This window comes from Oxyura jamaicensis, chromosome 4 (assembly GCF_011077185.1).
Source record: "Oxyura jamaicensis isolate SHBP4307 breed ruddy duck chromosome 4, BPBGC_Ojam_1.0, whole genome shotgun sequence".
Classification (NCBI taxonomy): domain Eukaryota; kingdom Metazoa; phylum Chordata; class Aves; order Anseriformes; family Anatidae; genus Oxyura; species Oxyura jamaicensis.
The window spans coordinates 54,752,459-54,769,491 of record NC_048896.1 but is presented as its reverse complement, the minus strand read 5'-3'; the positions used below and the strand labels follow the sequence as shown (position 1 = coordinate 54,769,491).

The 17,033-nt window shown below is 40.9% G+C and overlaps 1 protein-coding gene across 5 annotated transcripts in view; it reads right to left on the bottom strand.

Moving 5' to 3' along the window:
* The window catches only part of OTUD4 (OTU deubiquitinase 4), a 29,210-nt gene extending 14,197 nt beyond the window's left edge, over nt 1-15,013 (bottom strand). For 3 of the 5 annotated variants that reach the window (XM_035323414.1, XM_035323417.1, XM_035323416.1), the window contains exons 1-10: nt 13,660-14,168; nt 12,052-12,135; nt 9,083-9,133; nt 8,069-8,115; nt 4,332-4,404; nt 3,781-3,862; nt 2,832-2,976; nt 1,081-1,138; nt 587-704; nt 292-356 (exon numbers count right to left, since the gene is read on the bottom strand). In XM_035323414.1, coding sequence (XP_035179305.1) covers nt 292-356; nt 587-704; nt 1,081-1,138; nt 2,832-2,976; nt 3,781-3,862; nt 4,332-4,404; nt 8,069-8,115; nt 9,083-9,133; nt 12,052-12,135; nt 13,660-13,824 — 888 coding nt within the window. In that variant the 5' untranslated portion in view covers nt 13,825-14,168. Of the gene's footprint in view, nt 1-291; nt 357-586; nt 705-1,080; nt 1,139-2,827; nt 2,977-3,780; nt 3,863-4,331; nt 4,405-8,068; nt 8,116-9,082; nt 9,134-12,051; nt 12,136-13,659; nt 14,169-14,826 lie in introns of those variants that run through there. The other 2 variants (XM_035323415.1, XM_035323419.1) reach the window with 2 other exon arrangements.
* Between the last annotated feature and the right edge of the window lie 2,020 nt (nt 15,014-17,033).

Here is a 17,033-nt window from a genome sequence, read left to right as displayed (position 1 = left end):
GGGGGGGGGGGAGAGGGGTTTAAGTTTAGAGAGGTGTTTTTCCTATTAATAGGATAATGATTTTCCTTTTATAATAGAATCAAAAAGGTTGGAAAAAACCTCCAAAATCATCTGGTCCAACCACCCCCCATCACCCACTAAACCATGTCCCTAATAGTTACATACATACACAAGCATGAAATACTTCAAAACTATTGATTTATATATAAAAATAGTTACCTAAATGGGAAAATTGGCATCCTGAAAAGAAAACATTACTGTCTCTATAAGCTGTAATTCTGTATTACTTACTTTACATTTATCGCCAACTGAGTATTGCATGCCAGCAGCAATGGAAAAATCTTGTTTTTGCTGATCTGTAAACACATTAGCAGTAACATACTATTAGTTTAAATACGCTAAAAGTTTTTTTTTTTTATTAACATAGTAAAATTGAAGAGCAATAGTTGTAGTTCTCAATCCACACAGACCCACATGAGGAAGACCCCTGCCTAAAATGAAACTGTCATTTACGTCACTGTTCTAGAGGACTCCACTTTATACATCAGCATGCAGAAGCTGGAGCTGTAAGTATGCAGTTACTTACCCCATTTGGATTGTAGCCAAACCTCATATTCAACATTTCTGTACACTGATGGATTGAGTGATCTCAGAACTTTTTTAGGCAAAACCAACAAGGTGGGATTTCCATTGCTCTTAAGGTGCTGTATGAAATTTAAACAAAGTGCTAAGTGGTCAATTACACAGAGGTTTTTAAATTTTGCATTTTTTTTAATCACTTTAACTCTGATCTGAAATACAAATGAGCCAAAAATACGTAAAGCATAAGACTTTTGAGAAATTAAGTTGTATGGTGTTCTTTTAACCATACCAGAAGAAAATTAACTACATCAAAACTAAACAGCACTAGAAAGGGCACTATTTATTTCTTTCAAAAGTAATGTTTGCATTCAACATGCCAAAAGTTTTTAAGATATTATGTTAGGATAACTAGAAATTCAAGATTATCTCATGAACGCTAAACACTAAAAATAAGAATACAATTTAATGGGAGGAAAATTAATCTTAGCATATAAATACCTTGTTGCTAGAAAGAGACTTTACTCCATTCATATCACCAACTGTTGTAGTTTTACTTCTGCAAAAGAACAAAGGGAGAAGTGATAGTATAGTGCTAAGGAAGGGCCGGAAACCCAGTAAGAAACACCTTGGAAGTAAATAAAATAAAGCTACCATTCTCTTCCTATTCTTCCGCATTAAACATACCATGCAACATCTTTATCTAGTATTTCTTGGTTTAGATTTAACTTTATTTCTATACCATATAAATCTAAAACTAAGATTTTGTTTCTAAGTACAATTTTTTAGAAAGTCTACCTTATACAAACAAATTTAGCCATCAGTTTAAAAGAAAGTGAGGGTGATAAAGGAAATAAATTCCACTAATATTTTGCTGTTACTATAAAAAAGAGCAAAAGAAGCCAGCAAAACCAACCAAACAAAAACCACACTCCATTAGTTAACCAGTACCAGGCACTCTAACTTACTCTCTATTTTCCACACCTGACATCATTGGAAGTTGTAGGCAACCGTCAGTGTTAACTTCTCCCAAAACAAAATAGCTTCTAACATTTAAAAATAACGTAACTGAAATGTTAACGTTTATAAAATGAAAAGATCATCCAGAAAACTCAGTGAAGAAACGAGCTGAAGACAACTTTAAGACATGAAAAAAAAAATAAGACTTGTACATGCAGAGCAAAATGTTTGTAATTCAGGTTAAGTAGGTCAAGAGTCATACCCACTAGTTCTTGCGTCAAAAGACATATGGTTTAAATCAAAAGCATTGAGTTTGATGGTCTCCAGTGAGCATATGACCTTAATTTACAAAGGTGTTAGAGAGGTTAGCAGTGTATTTGCTCATGAATCGCAATAATACAGGGCAATGCTACTGCATAAGCAGCTCAGGAAAGTTCCAAAACCAAAAAGAAATAGAGAAGGTTTCCATACTTTGACATTTAACTGCACTGATTGTTCCTCTAGGCAGAAATACTTCGTATTTTAACTGGAAATGTTCCCTGGTATTTTTTTCCATACAAGAAAGGAAGCTAATCCCATTCCCAGAGCTTGGTATTCTTTCTCTGGTGATTTCTATCAGCTTCCTCTGTTGTCTTGAGCATGACAAAAAAAAAAAAAAGGCTCCCAAAGTCTCAATGAATTTCTTCTGCCACATGCAAAGGCCCCAAAAGAGACTTTAATGACTTTCAACAGGAAGAAGGGGCATGCTGCACTAATTTTCATGGCTTCAGTGGAATTTCACACAAGCTAGGGTTTTAAGAACAGTCTTAGACAACAGAAGAAAACCTGCCAATACATAAATGCAAAATTGGCACTGTAAAAGACTTACTGTGCAAAAACAATCAACAGGAAAAAATATCTAAAAGCTATCCAGAGCATTCAAGTCCAGCAAGAGGAATAGAAACCCATGAATATCATCACTTCGTAATGATCAAGGAACAAAGAAAGCAGAGCAAGCTACATCTTTCTTTCTCCATTAGCTAAATTTAAGCACCCTCTATCAAGCAGACATTTCAGCCCAAGTGTAGAAGCAAGACAGGTTGGATTAAATTCTTGTAATTCAACTGTGCTATGAGAGTGAGGCAAGTAATTGTCATGGACTTTAACATGCCAGACTGGCATACTGACAACTCTCCCAGGGGATTTTGCTGTTTTCAACAGAAGGGGGACACATTGTAACAGCAGTATTCCCTTAAGTAAAGAGACATGTATTGTTCACAGGCATCTTACGTTGAATTCTAAACCCCATTTACCTGTAGCTGTCATCTTCTGAATCTGAAGCAGACACTTCACTGCTACCATTACTTTCATCTGTCATACCAACAGCACTAAGTTCTGCTATGATTTTCTTCACATCTGTATCAAATACCTTCTCATATAGTAACTCATACAGAAGAGCTGGAGAAGGGGCCAAGAAAGTGAAAGGACAAGATCGATTATAAGGTAAATGAGATTTTACGTTATCATGATAGAGGCATTTGAAGTTACTTCAATCCAAGCAAACAAGCATTTTGAAGTCTTAACTGAAACAGTGAAGTCATTAGAAGCCAAAACAGCTGCAGCTATTACGGTTTAACGAGTATGCATGAAACGACTAGCAGCAATCAGGTCTCTTGACAGGCAAATTGGGCCTTAGCCTTTAACTCTGCACATGGGCAGAATTTTCATGAAGAATCAGAATCCCTGCAGGGGTTGCCAAGTGACCCATCGAGCCTGGTTAGAACCTTTGGGCATCGCTTCAATCTGGTTAAAAAAAGAACACACAATAATCCGTGTAGATGTTTTCAGTCTTTTGCACATGCAACTCCCATTATTTCCTCTGACAAAATTATCCTTGCATGTGTAACTTAGTACTAGCTTGCTAACATCATCTGAAACATGAAGTTAAAACCTGAATGCTGACCAAAGATAATGCAACAGATTATAAATTAGTGTAACATTTTCTGTTCATATTAGAGCACCCAAACTCTAGGAGGGAGGTAAATTTTCCCCTCTAGGTAGATATTCTGCACTGTCATGTCTCAAGAATCAGCACAGGAGAATTTATTTTCTTGCAAAATCATCCAATCATTGACAATTCAAATGGAAAACTAAGCTCCTACAGAATAAATCTTCATACAGAGCCTTTTCCCTTTAACTGAAAGGTGATGTTATTGTTTTCAGTAAAAATATATGCTTTTATCTAACCAACATAATACTTACACTGGCACAGAGCAGCCCTTTCTGAATACTCTATGGGATAAACAATATCATAGTGGTTTCCATTTGAGAAGCACAGCAATACCTATTAAAAAAACCACAGATTTTAAGTTTTACATCTCACTTGATTTTTCATATGAACACTGCCTTTTAAATTCAATGTGCCAACAAGCTTTGTTGTATATCAAGATTTCTAAGCTCCAATAAAACAGCCAAAAAGCTTAGTGAATGTCCTTTAAATCAAGAACAATTTGACCAGAAGTCAAGAAGAATTTAAGACACTGATAGCTGTGAGTCCACATCAGTTGTAAATAGATTTTCAGAATTTTAGACTACCAGGAAGATATGCCACACCCCAAACATGAACCAGCTATTTTAAAAGAGCTACCCGTATTAACAGTATGGCTGCCATAAATACGTACAAAATAATTTGTAGAAATTGAGTTCTCTAAACATTTTCTTTTTGTTGAATAATAAAACTCATATTATACTGTTTGTTGTTAATTACAGTAGTCTTCATTCAGTCTTTCACAGTAGCCATTTATTTTCTTTACCTTATCAGAAAAGCCATTTTCAGTTACATGTGAAGGAGAAGCATTTGGTTCCCGGTATATTATAAAATCTTTCCTAAGGAAAAAAATAGTAATTAAGAATTCATGTGAAAACTTATCAATAAAAACAGAAATATTCAACCCAAGTTCAAGGAACATACATAACCACAAACAATACCTAGCGGAAAAGAATACTGAAGACAAGTGCAACCAACACTGATCAAACAGAGACCTACTTTTAGGAAATATTTTGCTTTCTCAGGAAGAGCTCAAACAGAAGATATTTACATGTAACATCCAGTATTATGTCTTATACTCCCAGTTTTCACTACAGGTCAAATTTCTGCGCAAGACCACATCTGCTATGATGCACTGCAGCCTTGTATCACAGGAAGAGGAGCTTGCAGTGCACCATACCAATTCTTAGCTCGTAATGTCACAGAAGAGACTTAACATGGAAACAGTTGGTAGTGATTTAAATACATAGCCTTTTTTTTTTCCCCAAGCTATTTCTACTCCTCTCTCAGTAGAAACATTTAAATTCCTTGCAAAATTGTCATCCCATAATTAATATTCCTGTATTTCATTACTGTGCCCCTTGTACTCTTTTTTCTTAGTACAAGACTGATTTCTTGTCTTTTTTCCATAAGCACTTGTTTTCCTTTTTTTAAATAGCAGTACAAATGTTATTGTTTCCAACTTACCAATATTTACAGATAGACAACTTTGATATAATTACCGTTTGTTAGGTTGACTTTTAAAAATGATCTTATGCAGTGTTCTGAACATATTTGCATATTCTTCTATTTGCCTTGATTTGGAGTTGTATGCTCATGCACTGTCCCAAAAGTCTTTCTACAACCATTCCCAACACAAAGAAAGATGACAAAAGTTCAATTCATACAGAGACATAAAGCATCATAGATGAAAAGGGGAACAAAGTCAGTAAAGTTGAGCAGAGAATTTGGTGTGTTTTCCTGTAAGCACAGACATTGGCCTATTATAACAAAGTGACTGACACAACGCGCACAGAGCCGATGACAAGTGCAACACATCCATGAAGTCAAGACAGAACTGTCCCTGGAAGGTTCATAGCCTCTCAGTTGTAGAGAATTCATTTATGCCATGTGGAAATCCACTTGAAGAAAGAGGAGGTTTTATGAAAAGAAACAGGAAACAGCAATACATTTCCAGAAGCTGAGCAATGACTTTAGCTAAATCTGTCCTAGCGGATCAATTACACATGCCCAAGAACACTTCTGGGCACTGAGAGCAGCTAACAGAGCAGCCCACACCTGTGGTCAGAAACTCTTCTTGCCTGCTGCTTTTTAAAATAGTTACCACACTGTTAAAAAAAAAAAAAAAAAAAAAAAAAAAAAACATTCAGAGGGCTCACTTTCCTTTCCTCTTTGGACAGAGCCAGCAGCTCAGAGTCCAAGATCATGCTGTGTTCATTAGACTCAAATTGCCAGATTTAAAGCAGAAAAAAAAACACTTGTCTCTTCAACTGAGAGAATGAAAACAAGCTTTGGGTGAAGTTTGGATCAAAACTACAATTGTGTGCTGCTGCAGTGTTGCCACTGCACTGCATACTTTCTCAAAATGGGTTTAGAAAATTTTACTTCTGCAAACTAAGTTTTAGTCCTATGCAATGACTGCTTTCCGAGGTGACATGCCTCCCTCATTACACTTAAGATGATTAAAAATACCATAAATGAACAGTTAGGCTACTACATATGTGTAAATTCTCAGTTTGCTATCCACATTTTAAACGTGGATTTTTTTTTTTTTTTTATTGAAGTATAATACGTCAAAGTGACAAATAAAGGAAAATCCACAACTGATATTGACATGCTTTTTTTCCTAGAAACTGGAAGACTATGATTCTTTGCTATGTTTTTCTGTTATAAATCAGTGTCATGGTCTGACAATTATTTTTTCCTCCCTTTTATCCACAGTCCTCCTTTCAAATTCTTTGCTCACTAGCCCATCACTTCCTTCAACAACTTTGCTCACAAAAGCAAAGTTTAATTAGTCTTGCAAAATGATTAAGTATATTCACTACAGTTTCTGGACTGAAAACAAAAACAAATAAAACCAACCCCCTACCATCATTCTGTAACAACTCAAAGAGAGCAATTCTGAGAAGAAAATAGCTTCATAGCTCAGGAAGCCACCTGCTTCAGGGAGGAGAAAAAAATAGTCTAACCGAAGTAGGTATGTGACGGATAGGTATGTGACGGATTTGACGAGTTGAAATGAAGACAAATCTATCAATACATTATTTCCAGCCTGTGCTTGAGAAGTCTGAAACTCTCTCATTTCTCCACTTGGCATAGAGCAGGAAACTTAACTCTGCTTTCCTCCAATCTGCCAGCATGCAGGAAGAGAAGCAACTCTTTCCCTCTACCTTCATCATCATTCCTACTTTCCCTCTACCTTCATCACCATCCCCACTTTGACCAAGAGGAGTGTTTCTCTATGTACAAATACCAAAATTTTTCTTAGGCATAGCTCAAGCTATGGTTAAACTATTTTGTCAGTACTGATACTGTGGAAAAAAGGAAAACATCCACAGAAAAGAGAATAAAGCTAAAAAAACAGCAGAAAACCAGGCAGTCTTTTATGACTTCACACATGGGAGGTACGAGAATGGCTTTCTCACATACAGCCTAATCTCACTAATCCACATTAGAGTATTTGTAGAGAGGCAATAAAGAAATAGATACAGACCACTGCTTAGTGATAGGGCTACTATTAAGGCCTTGGTGAGAAATAGGAAGAGAAGTAGTTTTTACAGAACAGATATAAAAATGAACAAAAATACAAACAGTAAGATTCTACCCACAATTACTCATGCAGGTGAGAAGATTGACAATACTGCAAACTGTTATTCTAATCTGAGATCATCACTCTGAAAGCTCACTCTTCGATTTTTATTTAATACCTTGACAGCTGCAGTTTTCAAAGTGTATTTGTTATTTTATAAGAACTACAATTGTACTGGGTCTGGCTAGGATGTTAACTTTCCCTGCAGCAGCCCATACAGTGCTGCACTCTGCACTTGTAGCTAGAACAGCAGTGGTATCACACCGGTGTTGTGTCTGCTGCTGAGAAGTGCTGGCACAGCATCAGGACTCTCTCTGACCCTCCTAGGGGGTGGCCAAAAAAGTGAGAAAGAAACATCACCAGGGCAGCTGACCTAAACCAACCAAAGGGATATTCCATACCATATGATGTCACACTCAGCAATAAAAGGTGGAAAAAGGAAGAAGAGGGGAGGGGTGGGCTCTCATTGCGAAAACGTCTGTCCTCCTCGCGAACACCAGCTACGTGCGTTGAGGCCCTGCTTCAAGGATGTGGTTAAGCATTGCTCATTTGTAGGAAGTAGAGAGTAATTTCTTTCCTCTACACTTCTGCACAGCCTTTACTTTTGTTATTCCCTTTCCCCCTTTCCCTTTTTCCCTGTAGTTGAATTGTTTAATTAATAATATTTCCTTAATAATATTTTTTCTCTTTAATTAAATTATCCTTATCTCAACCCGCGAGTTGTTCTTTCCTTTACTTCTTCCCCTCCTCATCTGAGGAGGGGGGAGTGAGAGTGCAGTTGTGGTGTTCAGCTGCCTAGCACGGTAAAACCACCACAACAATGCAATATACAATTCCATCTTTTGTATTCCAGCTCATTAACTAATAAAACTGAACTGACCTCAGTAAAATGCATTTAAAGGTTTTCTTACTTGTACATAAGAGAAAGGGCACTTATTTCTACTTGTCCAACCCATTCCTGTATTGGAAAAAAAGAAAAAAGAAAATTAAGTTAAATCAAACACACAATTAGTATACTTCTTCATGCACAGATAAAGAGAACCAAGACATCATTGTCAAAAATATATTGACACTGAGTCAGGAGTTCAGCCAAGGAACTTTGAGTGTATTCCAAGTATTTTTTGAAATAATAACTGTTCAGTAAGGTTAAGGAATAGAAGCTGGAAGCTTCTCTCCTTTTCCCCCAAAGTAGAAACTGCTCTGTACTAAATTGAGAATTTAAAACAACCCCATAAATGCAGAGCTATCATTAAAAAGGATGATTTTGAGAGGTGATAGTGCTTCTTTTTCCTTTTGTTAAACAACCGTCAGCCTACCAAGCATCACATCTACCAAGTGCTTTTTGTATTAAAAAAGTTACTCTCTGCCTTCAGAACTGTCCGGTTTTGCAGGCCTTAAACTAAAGATGAACTGGAAAAAGAGCCCTGAAGGTTAACTCTCCTGCTTAAAACACAGATATCTTGACATGGTCTTACGAAATGTGCTAACACAAAGCGGACAGACTTAGCTTATATAAACTGTTAACGCCCCAGCAAAAAAAGACTAAAATGAAATAGAAAAAAAAATCTATTTTGCTTTACATCTGTATCTTTGTAACAGCCTGCGGCTACTGTACATAATATTCCCTATGTCAGTAACTGTTTTTCTTTAAGACAACCTTGAATAAAGGTCTAAAAGTCTAGGTGATGAAAAAAGCCAGCCATGGTTTGTTTTTTGGCATTTTTAGAGGTTAGAAACATTTGGATACAATTTGGGGGAATAAAATGTTTAAATTAATTGAAAAAAGTCCCAAAACATTTTACAATAGAGTATGCGTATCTATATAAGCACATAATACAAAAATCTCAAACGCAGAAATATTTGCAAAAAAAAATCCCAATTACCGATCAACAAAGTAACTGCTTTCTACTATAAGTGTACCATACCTGTGGATTTTCCAAACATTTTAAATAGTCTTCAAATGGCCCCTCTATGAACTGTATTAAAAAAAAGGTAATATTTTTATTAGTGTAGCAAATGGATGCCCCAGTCTGTGACCCACTATACCAATGATAAATTATCATTAGAAATTTAAGACTACCCTGCCCTCAAAGCGCTCACAATCACATAAAGTGATGTAGAAATGAGGGGGAAAAAAAAGGCTTTAAATGTATAGGTCTGCATCCTAGAAAACCATATAAACAGCTTTTGGAGATCTCACACAATCAAAACAAAAGAAAAAAAAAAAAACAGCAGCCAAAGATGAATCCAAAAGAAAGTAAAGAGGCCATCAAATAGATGTTTATGAGGAATTCATCCCAGGCATGCAAGGCATCACTGGAGTGTATGTCTGCTTATCAAAATATCTTGTTAAAAGAAATTGGCAGCAATGGACAAGCACAAGCAGGAGTCATGTTTCTGTAGTACAACTATACTTTGTGTAGGCAAGTCATAAAGAACTTTTTCCCTTTTCTGTATCACTTCAAATAAACTGCTTTTACTTCCAGTGGAAGGATGCAAACAGACAACACTAAGTGATAGGCTAAGAAAATAATCCTTCAGCTGCACTCCTTACCATGCACAGAGAGCAAATCTACATTTGTCAAGGCCATGGTGAGAGATGTTGAACTAACAGAGATGTTAACTTCAAAGTTTAAGCCATGCTGGCCAACAAGCTGGATGTATTTTTAAAATGTCACTGAGACACATTTGGCTTGATTTAGCTCAAGTAAGGATCCAGAGAAGACAAAACAAGGTTCATAATGGAAACTACTGCTTAAATTACAGGCAGAATAGCCTCTCTAACCACAGCTTTTAAGAAACAAGGTTATAAGGAAAACACAGATAACAGTGGGATTACAAGTTCTGCTTTAGCCATTTTGAACCTGACTTGATGGTGTTTCTTCCCAAGAAGCATCAGTCTGATCAAAATTTAGCAGAAGTAATCAGGTATGAAATAAAAAGGTGGATCTGAGAAACAGCAGCATAGACAGAAGATTTTGAGTGCACTGAAATAAAATAGCATAAAGATAACGGAAAAAGGAGGAAAGGAAGGACAGCAGAAACTTCTCGTAGAAAACTGAAGAAGTAAAAAAAGAGAATGAAGAGAAGACAGCAGCAAAGATGACACTTCAAGAAAAGATGGGGATGAAAATGCAAATTGTGATTACACACAATCACTTGTAACTTTTGGTTATAGAAGGATCTATGCTATAGAGAGTAAAAAAGAAATCCAAGCTGAAATGGTTACAATAGACAGAGGAGCTTCAGTGAGTACCACCAGTACATGTCAATAGCACTTAACTACTAAAGCAGCAGATGAGGAAATAGTTGAAGAGACATGGGAAACGAGGCATACCTCTTTTAAAGAGAAAAAAAGTTAACAATGACGTATTTTAGACAGAAAACACAAGGTATAGTAAGAGACATAGGAAGCAAAGGAGATCAGCAGAACTGTGGTGAGGTATCTGAGGGAATAGGAACACTAGGAAATAAGATATGAAACACCTCAACCCTGTACATGAAACACCTATCTTGAAAAGCACTTTTTTTTTTTTTTAAAGAGGCTTTTCAGAAGTACAGCAAAGGTGGTTAGAGGAGAGGTTACATCACCTGGTTCAAGTCTGAGGAAAAAAAAGAACAGCGAGATTTTATATACATGGAGCCTAGGAGTTTGGTGGCAAGGACCAAGACAGTAAAAGCAGCTAGGGTTGACAACACAGTTACCCAGCCAAGAAGGCAGAACCGGGGAAGGGAAAACAACACATATTTACAGTCAAGAAGGATCCTAACATTTCCCAAAATTTCATAATGCCACAAGAAAGCAAGTCTAGACAAACCGCTTTGGAGTGAATGGGCTAATTCTGGAAATAAATGGGTCGGAGAACCAGCAATGGGGGCAAGGAAAAAAAAACAGGGGGGAGGGATCTAAGGGCTGGTAAGTCAGATGGACTGGAGACAAAGAAATCAAACAGTCCTGGCAAATGGAAATAGGCAAGTCAGTGCTTCATCCTCTCAGATTCACTGCACTTCACTTAAGTCTTTCTTGACAGTTTCTTGAGTGACCATTAGAACACAGGACACTGTCAGAAGTTACAACATACACATAAGCTCCCAATCCTGCTTCCCTTCTCCTCCCTACGCCACTGTATACATAAGGCAGGCTTTTTATTCTGTGTCTGGGTAAATTTAGAACAAAGAGACCTGAGTAATAGTCCTCTAGTAAGAAGTGCTTAGCTATAATCCTGTTTTGTCTATCCTGGTAATTAATTAGATGGTACCTACACTGGAACACAAGAAGGAGCACCATTACTTATTACCACTCTTTCAAAGGCAACTAAAAAAGGATTTTAGAATGTTGGCACTGATGACACTGGCCGGATATACACCAATATCAAAATGATATTTGATGTCCATGGTTGATGGAGGAATTTGTTACAGATGTTTATGCAAGAGGAAAAAACAAAAAACCCATAATGTCAATACATAATAAATTGCAGACCCTGAAACAAATTTCACTAATCTCATCAGTAAAGTCCCTCATATATTGTAAAAGCAATTAATTAGCACGATATTTTGTAATTTTTATTAAACATTATACTAAAATAAAATCCAGATTTTCATCACTCCATGGCAGACTGAAGAGTTTAAGGTTTGATTTTATTTTTAAATGAACACTGGAGTTTTTACTCTTTCCACCCCACATCTGCCCAGCCCAAGCAGTATCCAGGTCTTTCCCCGGGGCTTCTGAAAATGAGTTACTACCACCTGTCAATTAATTTAAAGGGCACTCACTTTACAAAGCATCAGCTAGTATATAGCTATGACGAATACTCACAAACAGGAGAATATACTTTGGAAAAGTGAAGGAATAATGTTCTCTTTGAAAGCTCACAAAGAGAACAAAAATACTTACCGCTTCAAACTTCTCCCTGTTTTTCCGAAGATAGTCTACACAAGCCATCCTAACATCAATGTGCCGAGACTGAGAGTGTAACACCTACAGTGGGAGAAATCAAAGAAAGTGACACCAAGTCTTATGATTTTTGATGAATATAGTCTAAATACAGCCTCAGAGATATTCTAGTTTTATTTTTAAGACTATTTCAAATGTTTACTCATTCAGTAACATCTTTACGGAGGTGAAACTTCAACTACTTATCCAAAATTAAGTACCTCCAGAGTTCACATATTTACTAAATTGAAACATTCAACTGCGTGTGGATTTACTGTGTGAAGGAGTGGCGTTTGTTGTCATTCTTCAACTGAATCATTTGCAAAGAACTTCAAGTGAAGTTACAGCAGGAGTGGATGAAAAAACTACAAACGTGCACTTGTCAGGAAGTCCAACCAAATCCAAGAGACCGCAGGGCTGCTTATCCTTGATTTAACAGGAGTAGTCCTGTTGCCCAAACAGTGGTTGGAAAGCCAGGAATTCAGATCACAATGACACCTGCACTCTACCCCTGTTCAAATCTTTCCTGGAAAATATGTATATATTATTTTTATCATAGTTTCAGAGCTATGTCTAGCATGACTTTGTGTACATCCCCATTATAACATGGGGAAGTTCCAGCCAATTTAAATTGCAGCCACTTGCAATTCTTACATACTACCCTCAATTTAAGAGGCTTCCAATTCAGATCTGTTCAGCTTTTGTGCACAAAGGGTACAGAGAATCAGCAAAAATTGTGACTACACACCTATTAACTCTGAATTATAGACCTTCTCTTTAAGAAAATAAGAATCAAGTGTCAAAAATTTAAGAAAAAAGTTTTAAAAAATGTTCTATGCACACTGGAATGTGAGGGAAGTCTTCTCTATAAACTAATGAAAAACATCAGAATATCAATGCATATTCACTGATCATTCCCTTGAAATAAAAAAACACTTTCTACAGAACAAGTGTTTGCTTGCCTGAACTTAATTTCAGTGGAAAAAAATAATTTGGAAAAAAAAAAGAGAATGTGAACTGTGTATAATTAGTACAGGAATTTAGGCTCTCACAATCTGAAGCACCAGAGCTCCCACTGCTGTTTGCTTGTATTTAAGACAAGATGACGCTGTCACTTTTTTCCTTTAACAGTAACACTGAAATGGGGGAGGGGAACGCAACAGGAAGAATTGAAGATAAATTACTCACTTTCTCTAATTTTACAGTAAATTACTTAACACAACTCAGAACAAGGCTCTTAAACTCTTCCCACCGAATTCAGCTTCCTGCAGTCACATACAAAGCAGCTGTACCCAAATGTTGAAATCGTCCCCTGAAAAATGCTCTGAGGCAGCAGTGAAAGGTCAAAACTTAGAAGGTAATGTGTTCTGAGAGACGAGAAGCCTGGGCATGCAGAACTTCCCCCCCCCCCCCCCCCCCCCCAGACACTAATTACCTCTTTTTTACCCCCTCGGTGCATGTCTGTGTAACCTTAACCTATGCTCATCCACATTATAGCATTATCACCCACTAACGAGCCCCACTACCCCTGGTTCCCCCCAAAATGGCTTTCTTTAAGCAACCAGTTACCTGCTCGGCCACAGCCCTGAAAAGACAAGACCCATCCTTGGCAACTCTCTTCCTGTACAAGCCCTGAGATCGCAAGTAGCAGTCCATGGAAGCTTCCCCGGGAGCGTCCGTGCTGCTGCCGTGATGGCTCCGCTCCCCGCCATCTGGTTTACTCGCCGCCTCCATGTTTAGTGCCTCACGCCGCGCAGACTGGCTGCACCTCTCCTAGCCCCACATGGCCCCACAAAGCCAGCCAGCAGCCCCAGGGCCGGCAAAAGGAGGCCGCAGCAGGCCGGGTTGCAGAGCGTTGGCCTTCCAGCACCCAAGGTAGCAGCAGCGAGGGGAAAGGCGGGCTGGGCTGGCGTTATCAACCTGCATGTGGGAACGACGGAGAGAAACAGGAAAGTTTTAATGCTCGGCCCGGGCTGGTGGCCACGTACAAAGTGCTGCTCCGGGTAGTGGGCTCCTGCTCCAACTTCTCCCAGGGCAGCGGCTCCGGGCGGTCTCCGCAGACCTAGCGCGTAGCCAGCCTGCGGGGCGGAAAACAAAAGAGAAAGGACATGTGCGGCTACCCAAAGGAGGAGGGGAGAGACAGGGGAGGAAGAAAAAAAGAAGCGCAACCTGGAGTTTATTTTCACTTTCAGCCCAGGCGCTGCTGGGAGCGGTAGTCCCGGCAGAGGAGTGGCACCCGTGCTGTCCCTGGCCCCCAGCCACCAGGGCCCCACCACCTTCCTGTATGTCACTTTTACTGGTGAGAAGCTGCCAACACTTGTATTACAATTGCATGCCTCAATCTTGCTTGGCACTGCAAGCAGGTTTTAGACGACTCTGGTGCACAAAATCTGGCCAAAAGGAAGCTTTCCAAATGTACAAGGATATATATATTTTTACACTAGTAGTTTAACTTACCTAGAGGGAAAGCTAAGTTTTCTGTGGCACTAGTGATAAAGCATTACTGGTTACTCTTTAGCTTAAATTAACAAATTTTGATGTGAGAAAGAGTGGTGAGCACAGAAGGAATGAAAACACGGATTTTTACTTCCAGCCAACAGCAATAAGGCCAGGGAGGACTATGACTTGAGCCGAGACCTGTATATAGCAATAACCGATAAACAGAAGTCACAAGCCAGGCTGAGTCAGGAGAAAGTACTGTAGCAGCTCTATTTAAGCAGTATCAAACTTCCTTACTGGCAAACCTGGCCTTCTGTGAGGAAAAGGAACTGGTCTGCAGGAGACAAAAGCAGATTCCCAGGGAACGCTGCAGAGGAGGAGAACAGAAACTGAAAGTAGTAAAAGTATAAAGGCCAGATGACACCCAGAAGTGAAAGCCAGCTGTTAGCAGTGCGGGGATGTGAGGGCCCTGAGACAGGGAGCACGAGGTGTAAGTATTAAGTACCAGGAAGGAGCTGGAGGGAAAGCTCAGACTTCTCACCAGAAGATAGGAAAGGTCATCCAAACTGTAAAACAGAACGTTTCTTGGGAATATTCATCCTCTTCCTCATTCTATCCATCACATGCAGGGCCACAATTATACCCTATAACACGTTCACCCAGTTGTCTTTCCTCATACCTGAGCTTCTGCCATTGTGATAGTAAAGGCAACTAGAGGAAGGGCAAACGCCTTTCATTGCATCTGTGAGGATATTCTCTCAAGAATACCTGTACACACGAGGTCACCCAGTACGTGACAGAACATAACCTGGTTCTCGTAAGCGAATATGGAGAAAATTATAATAGAATTAAAGCGCTACGGCAGCCAGTTTCTGAAAAGCCTACCCTTTTTGTGCCCGACTGCTCAGGTGGGGCAGGCAACGGTGACCCAGGGATTTTTTCCCCTCAAGCAGTGCCACAAAAGAAGCAACCCGCGCCCCAAAAGGCGAAGTTCTCACCGAAGAAGCCAGCTCCGCGCACACCCTTCCGAAGGCGCATGGCGGGAGCCACGCATGCACTGCGAGACCCCCGGCCTCTCTCGGCGTGAAAGTAAACCCCTCACCACGGCTGGCCAAATCGCGACTCGTTATACATTACAGACACCACAACCAGCGAATTAACCCCTTCAGCCAGCACCTTCCCCCCAAGCACCGGTTCCGGTTCCAGTTCCAGCCCCAACCCCCAGCGCCCGCTCCGCGCGCACCCCGCCCCACCTCAGGCAGCCGACTCGAGCTATAAAACCCAACAACTTTATTCTTTAACCCCACGGCGAGCTGTGCCAGGCGGCTCTCCTCCCGCCCGAGCGCGGGGACGGCCACCAGGGCCCTGCCGTTCCAGCCCCAAGGAGCCGCAGCGCGACCGGGCCCCGCACCCCCTCCCGCCCCACACAGTGGAACCCCGACCCCCCCCCGCGCTGACTGGCACTTACCGGCGGAGGGGCGGGCGCGCTGCCCCCTCCCCCCGGGCAACGGCTGCGGAGGCTGCGGCGGCGCCGCCCCCTCCCCCGCTGTTGGTTCGGTCCATCGGCCGCACCTGTGCGGCGGGCCGCGGCTCGTACCATTCGCCGCGCGGGGGGAGGGAAGGAGGAGGAGGCCGGCGAGGATTGCCCAGGCGCTGTAAAGGAGGGGGGAAGCTCTGAGCAGGGCGAAGCGGACGGCGGTGGCGGCGCGAAGGGGGGGGGGTGGCGGCTGCTCGTGCCTCCCCCCGCGGGGGGCGCGTAGTGGTACGGCCCGAGGACCGCCTCCCTGCCCCCGCCGGGCAGCGCCCAGGGCGCGGGGAGGCCGGGCTGAGGGGGGCCGGGCTGCGCCGAGGGCCCGGGCAGGGGGTTTTGGGGTCGCCCGCTGCCTTGGCGGTCGATTGTGGCTTTTTTATTATTTTTTCCTGAAATGACCGTTTTTGGTTGCAATAGATTCTGGGGTTATATAATTAGTCTTACATGGTAAGGTGCAATTCAGTGTGCCTTTTCTCTGTGTGTTAAATAGGAGGTGGGCAGGCGAACGGTACTTCACAAACAGCACCGTTAAAAGCAGCCGGCTACAGGACCAATCCAGTTTACGTTGGCTATCGCTACCTGGTCTTAGGTTTCCGAAATCGCAGTTCAGCGCACGTTTAGGCTGGCAGTGCCTCCGTGCGGCTGTCTTTGTGCTGACTGGTGGGCTCAGTCAGCGAGGCGCACACACTGACCTGCTTGGCAGCCTGGCCTCCTCCATGTCCTGCCCTGGCATGTCTTCCAGTGAGGCAAAGCCCTCGGGCTGGCCTGCTGAGCACCTGCTACACAAACACCAACACAGCAGGGAGAGAGGGTGGTAAAGGAAGATAGGTGAAGAGATGGCTGCTTTCGGCTTAGGCGGAGTGCAAGGCCAGATCCTTGCCAGCCTTCAGCCTGAGAGGCCAAAAACGTTAAGTTGGGGTGGTCCTAAACCTGCTTTACCAAATCTGAACAGCCTACTCAAGGTCTGAGTTTA